Source organism: Terrapene carolina, unplaced genomic scaffold, assembly GCF_002925995.2.
Source record: "Terrapene carolina triunguis isolate 2854851 unplaced genomic scaffold, T_m_triunguis-2.0 Scaffold194, whole genome shotgun sequence".
Classification (NCBI taxonomy): domain Eukaryota; kingdom Metazoa; phylum Chordata; order Testudines; family Emydidae; genus Terrapene; species Terrapene triunguis.
The window spans coordinates 3,828,678-3,834,633 of NW_020664545.1; the positions used below are offsets into that span (position 1 = coordinate 3,828,678).

A 5,956-nucleotide genomic window follows, 5' to 3' on the forward strand; every position below is an offset into this window, starting at 1 on the left:
CCTCGCAGCTCTGCCCATCTCCCTCGCTCCCTATCTGCAGCCCCCCACATTCACATCCTGCTTTGCCACGCCCCTCCACGCTGTCCCCGGTGGTCTGTGCACCCCTCAGGGCTGGGGTACGTGCACGTGACCAGCCCCTCTCTTCGCCTGCTCCCCCCAACCTCAGCGCCAGCTGGCACCTGCGACCCCCTCACCCCCAACCCAGGGTGCGGCCAGAACCACTGGGCCGGGCCAGGCCTGGCCGCCTCCTTGGGCAGGGAGAGGAGTTTAGACTCAACGGGGCCCAGAACCAACCAGACGCCCCTGACCCCCAGTCACCTCCCCCCAGCTCCTTCACCTTCCTCCACTCCCCCTCCAGCCAGCTCCCTCCAGCTCTGTATCCTCCCACACTTGGACTCCTGGGTTCTCTTGCCTCCTCAGAGCGCCTCCCTCCATCACATAACCTTGGCTTTCAGTTCCCTCTTCCCATCCTGGCTCCAGTCTGGGTGGGATCCTGGCCCAGCAGGCCCCTTCCCCACCCTCCGCCAGCGCAGAGCGGTCAGGCCTGGCCCAGCTCCAGCCCCAGAGCCTGCAGCAACTCCCCAGTTTGCCTGGCCGCCGGCCCCAGGCATTCGGGGCAGCCTGGTGCCCCCCCGCCGCGCCCGCTGCTCCAGCTCCCCTTTGGGAGCCACCCCTGAAGGCCAAGGCCTGTTTGCTGCGCCCCAAATCCCATCCTGAGGGGACACCAGTGGGTGAAGCTCCTGGGCTGGCGTTGGCACTGGGCAAATGGACATCTCCAGGCCCCGCTGGTTCCAGGGGGAGCGAGGGGCAGAGCGGAAAGGACTCATGTCTCCACAGCACCCCTCCAGCCGGGGAGCAGAGTTTGATCATCAAATGGGGTCCCATAAGAGCCCCTAATGGGCCTGCCCCGGGCCGCCACATCACCTCAGCCGCCCTGTGTCCGTGTCCATGCCAGGCCTGGCGCTGGGCAGCGGGTCCGGCTCCCGGGGGCGGCAGCGGAGTCAGCTACAGGCAGTGGGCCATGTTGAGGGCGTATTGCAGGCGCTCCCGCAGGGCCGGGGAGCAGCCCCCCGCGGCCAGGGCACCCAGCGGGAAGGTGGCACTGACGCGCTGCTCGTCGATGAAGGTCAGGAGGTGCCCACCGTCTGGGCAGCTCAGCACCAGCTTGGTGTGGTCGTGATAGAAATTGACCTGCGGGGCAGAGAGGGGAGGGCGAGTGACGCAGCGTCCCACAGACCCTGGGCCAGGAGAGGGTTAATAACGCCCTCCCCCCCCCGCACACATTGGGGAGGGCCAGGGAGCCCAGCTGGTGGCCCCCGCTGCTGGGATCAGACAATGGGACCAGCCCCCATGGGCTTAGGGGGCTCTGGCTGCGGGGTGGGGGCTCCTGCTCCACCCCCTCCCCCTTGCCCTCCAGTTCTGACCCCTCTGCCCCCTCACTGCCAGCCCCCAGCTGCCCTCACACCTACGCCCCCCTTTCACAAGGGGTTTCCAGCCCCCGCTGTCCGGCCCTGCTGCCAGGACAGGGCCTCGGGGCAGTGTGGGTAGTGGGTGGGGGGTCACAGACCACAGCCCTGCTGAGGCCCCGCTTTCCCCACTAGCCCAGCCCCGGGCCTGTCACCCCGGCCAGGCTGTGCTGCAGCCCATGGGGAGGGTGGAACGCGGCTGAGGCCCTCAAACTCATTTCACTTGTGACACCGGATAGACCAGTGCAACCTAGGTCTGCAGAGGGAGGTGGGGAGGACAGAGACAGGAGAGGCTCGGGAGAGGGGGGAGCAGCCATGGGGCAGGAGGATGGGGGAGAGGCTCAGGGGTGCACTGGGGGAGGAGAGGCTCGGGAGAGGGGGCAGCAGCCATGGGGCAGGAGGATAGGGGAGAGGCTCAGGGGGGCACTGGGGGAGGAGAGGCTCCGGAGAGGGGGGAGCGGCCATGGGGCGGGAGGATAGGGGAGAGGCTCAGGGGGGCACTGGGGGAGGAGAGGCTCGGGAGAGGGGGGAGCGGCCATGGGGCAGGAGGATGGGGGAGAGGCTCGGGGGGGGGCACCGGGCGAGGAGAGGCTAGAGTGGGGGACGGGGGGAGCGGCTCAAGGGTGCGCCGGGGGGTGGGTTACCTGCAGCGTCCCGTTGCTGAAGAGCATCAGCAGTGCCCGGTCCGACTTGGCGCAGCACAGGAGACAAGGGGTGTCTGTGGAGCTGCTGGGACCCGCCGGCTCGTTCCCCCCCTGCCAGCAGGAGCAGCGTCAGGCAGCTGGCTGGGCCGGGGGGGCACCAAGTGTGGCTCCCCCTTATAGCCCTCCACGCAGGCACAGCCCAGAGGGGATGGGAAATTCACCTGGGGCTCAGCCCCTGGGTCCGCTGCCGCAGCCACGGCTGGGCCCCTCCCCTGCAAGCGGGGGCAGCACAGGCAGGGCACGTGGATGGCCCCCCCCCATGGCACTGCACCCTGGGGCCTCCCCCAGCCGCCACTGGCATATCCCGCGCTCCCGGCCCAGTGATTCTCCCGCCCCGCCCAGCCCCAGGGTCTCCCCGGCCCCGGGACCTCACCTCCAGCAGCTTCTGCTGCATGTACTGGGAGAAGAAGTGCAGGACGCCCATCTTCGTGGCCAGGGAGGCGGGCACGTCGCTCCGGGGGAAGGACACGGCCTCCCCGCGCCCCGGGCAGTAGCAGACACGCCTGGAAGGAAGCAACAAAAAGCAGTGAGGCTGGAGCAGCGGCCCGGGGGCTGGGAGGGCGCCAGGCAAACCCCGGGAGAGGGGGCAGCAGGTGTCCCAGGTACCCAGAGACCTGCCAGGGCAGGTTCCAGGCGAGGTGGGTGTCAGGGGGCCTGAGCAGAGGGTTAGGGGGGAGGGTGTGGAGGTACGTACTGCTGCGTGGGCAGAGGGGGTGATGGGTGTCTGAGAGGGGGTGACTGTGCAGAGGGCTCCAGGGGTGGCAAGGCAGATGCTGAGGTGGGTGCTGGGAAGGTAGAGGGCCAGGTGGATTCTCAGGTGGGGGCAGAGGGCATAAGGCAAGGCAGGTGCCCGGGGGAGGGGGCAAAGGGCCAGGCCGGTGCCCGGGGGATACCTACGGTGACTGCGGGCATAGGGCTAGGTGGGTGCCGTCGGCCAGCAGGGCACCCGTGGAGCCGTCCGAGAGCAGGTAGCCGAAGCCGTACTTGTTGGAATAATCCACCCACCTGGTGACCCAGAGGACGGGCGGTGCCAGGCGCTGCACAGGGTTGTGCTCGGCTGCAAGGAGAAAGAGGGGAGCCTGAGGCCCAGCAGAGAGGCCCCCACAGGCCCCCGGTGCCCGGCCAGCTGGGGAGAGGCCCTGACAGAGCAGGTGAGGTCAGGAGGCAACCTGAGCAGCCCCCCACTGGCCTGGCCCGACCCCTGGCACTGCCAGGCCCCATGGGGCAATCCCACCCCCCCCAGCATGGAGTCCCAGCCCCCGCCACGCGGCCCAAGGGCTGGACAGTGGCCCAGTTGGAGCCTGCACCCAGGGTGGGTCCAGTCAGCCCAGCCCAGAGACCACCCATATCCGGCCAGGTGCGCACGGGGGGCTTGGTGCCCAGGCTGAGGAAGGCCCAGGGGATGATGGAGCTGGGCGTGCAGGGGTTTGTGGGTCTCCGGCGCCAGGGTCCCTCTTACCCAGAGGCATGTTCTCCAGGCAGCTGCTCAGCACCCTGGTGACTGACTGCACCGCGCTCGCCACGCTCCAGCCTGCATCTGCTGCAGAGACGGGGCCGGGATCAGGGCACCATGCATGGCACCCGCTGTAGGCCTGGCAGGGTCACCCCTCTGCCCCCCACCTTCCAGCCCCCACCACTACACCCCACTCCCCTGCCAGAGCCGGGGAGAGAACCCAGGAGTTCTGATTCTTCCCCCCCCCACCCCATCAAACCACTACACCCCACTCCCCTGCCAGAGCCGGGGAGAGAACCCAGGAGTTCTGATCGCACCCCCCCAATCAAACCACTACACCCCACTCCCCTCCCAGAGCCGGGGAGAGAACCCAGGAGTTCTGATCCTCCCACCCTCATCTAACCGCTAGTCAATGCTTCCCAGAGTGAGCACAGCAGATGGCTGGATTCATTTCTGCCCAGCCAGCCTCATGTGCTCTCTTGCCCTGACAGTCGACAACCCTAGGGAGGCGGGGGCCTCGTACTGCAGCGATCCCGGCCCAGCAGGCTCCTGGCGGCCCTACTGGGGGCTGCTCCGAGCCCCTGGCCAAGGGAGGTGGAGGCCGAGAGAGGTGTCTGGTTTGGGGGCCCAACGGGAGTCCCCCCCAGGGCCCGATCCCCAGCAGGGGCTCAGCACATGCCGCTCCCAGCTGGGATCGGGCCCTGGATGTCTCCAGCCAAGAACCCTCCCAAATTCCAGGCCCCACAGCTGGAGGCCGGTCTGGGAAATGTGGCTTCAAGGTCTGTCCCAGGCTGCCGGCCCCGCCCCTCCCGAGCTGTAAGGATCAAAGTCGCCCCCCTGCCTCTGGGACTCTGCTCCAATGGGCTCCAGTGCCCCCCGAGACGCCTGCCTGGCACCCGCAGCCCACAGCATCCACTTACAGTTGGCACCAGAGCGGCTGGGCCTGAGGGCTCCCGTCATGAGCAGATGGATGGAGAACCTGCTGGGGGCCTCGGGGAACGGCGCAGCCTGGACACTGCCTCTTTCCACCTGGCAGGGAGACGGGGACAGCGGGTGAGAGAGGGGAGAGCCGGGCTGCAGACCCCCCCAGGGCCCTCCCCGCGGACCCCTCCTACCTCGCTGTGGTGCTCCAGGCTGGGCAGGTTCTGAGCCTGCTGGGATCTCAGCTTTTCCGGCTCCTCGCCGGGCACTGGGCTACCTGGATGGAGACACAGCAGAGCCGTGATGTGACATGGGTACTGCCAAGCCCGGCCCAGAGCACGGGGGGACGCGGCCGCTTGACCCACCTGCCCGGGGCTCCTGGCATGGCAACCCCCTGAACAGCACCTTGGCCGCCTTTTTCAGGAGCTTGCCAATCGGGTTGGGCAGGGCGAAGACGGGCACCGAGTGGCAGGCGCGGGATGGCAGCTTGTCCGGAGTGAAACCCTGGGAGACGAGAGCCACGTCACTCCATTCCCGGCCGTACCACGCGCTGGTGCCATGGAGGGGGCAGGGCAAGGACCCCTCAGTTCATACGGGGACCAGGGCTAGACGGGGCCACAGATGCCAGGGATGGTGGAAGGAACCCAGAGGGGCTGGAGTAACCAGCCCAGGGACTTGGGGCACCGTGTCGGGGGCTGGATACAAGACCGGCCAGTGCCTGTGCCTGGATCCTATTTGCTTTGTTTGCACCAGGCACGGCCACAGCTCTTTGCAGCTGAGCTAAGGGCACTGGAGCCTTCCGGGGGCTTTGGGCGAGGGGCGGTGGCATTCTTCCTAAGAGGGCAGCACAGGTGCACGCCCACCCTGGGCGCCTAGACGGGGTTCGCGGGTGCAAGGGCATGACCCGCAATCAGGCCCGGCTCTACCAAGCAGCGTAGCGACCTGGCACACGGGGTCGCAGCGCCGCTCAGGATGGGGGCCCGCCGGGAGCGACTCGCCCGTCCCAGCAGCGCCCGGACCTGGGTGAAGAACTCGTGTTCCAACACCTCCTCCAGGCTGGGCCGCTCTGAGGGGCTGGGCGCCAGCAGGCAGCCGATCAGCTTCCTGGCGCCTGGCGAGAGGTGGTTGGGGATGGGGTACCGGCCCTCCCGGATGCACTGGTACATCTCCTGCTTGTGGGTGATCTCGAAGGGGGAGCAGCCTGTCAGAGCGGTGTACCTGGGGCAAGGGAAGGCAGCCAATCAGAGCCTTCCCAGTGCACCAAGGCGGGCACAAGCAGCCAATCACAGCATTCCCTAGAGGGGAAAGGCCCCATGTCCCATTTCCCACCCCACTGAACCAGCCTGTTCCCCGCCCTGGAGCTGGGTTGGAGCTGGTGCCCCCATAGAGTCAAAAAGCCCCATGTCCCATTC

General features: G+C 68.0%; 1 protein-coding gene across 1 annotated transcript in view; it reads right to left on the bottom strand.

Moving 5' to 3' along the window:
* Nucleotides 1-372: 372 nt before the first annotated feature.
* PLK5 (polo like kinase 5) overlaps nucleotides 373-5,956 on the bottom strand; it is a 15,767-nt gene continuing 10,183 nt past the window's right edge. The window contains exons 8-16 of the mRNA XM_026655020.2: nucleotides 5,564-5,762; nucleotides 4,910-5,048; nucleotides 4,739-4,821; nucleotides 4,544-4,652; nucleotides 3,630-3,710; nucleotides 3,068-3,227; nucleotides 2,544-2,673; nucleotides 2,111-2,221; nucleotides 373-1,191 (exon numbers count right to left, since the gene is read on the bottom strand). Of these exons, the coding sequence (XP_026510805.2) occupies nucleotides 1,006-1,191; nucleotides 2,111-2,221; nucleotides 2,544-2,673; nucleotides 3,068-3,227; nucleotides 3,630-3,710; nucleotides 4,544-4,652; nucleotides 4,739-4,821; nucleotides 4,910-5,048; nucleotides 5,564-5,762 (1,198 nt within the window). The 3' untranslated portion in view covers nucleotides 373-1,005. The remainder of the gene's footprint in view (nucleotides 1,192-2,110; nucleotides 2,222-2,543; nucleotides 2,674-3,067; nucleotides 3,228-3,629; nucleotides 3,711-4,543; nucleotides 4,653-4,738; nucleotides 4,822-4,909; nucleotides 5,049-5,563; nucleotides 5,763-5,956) is intronic.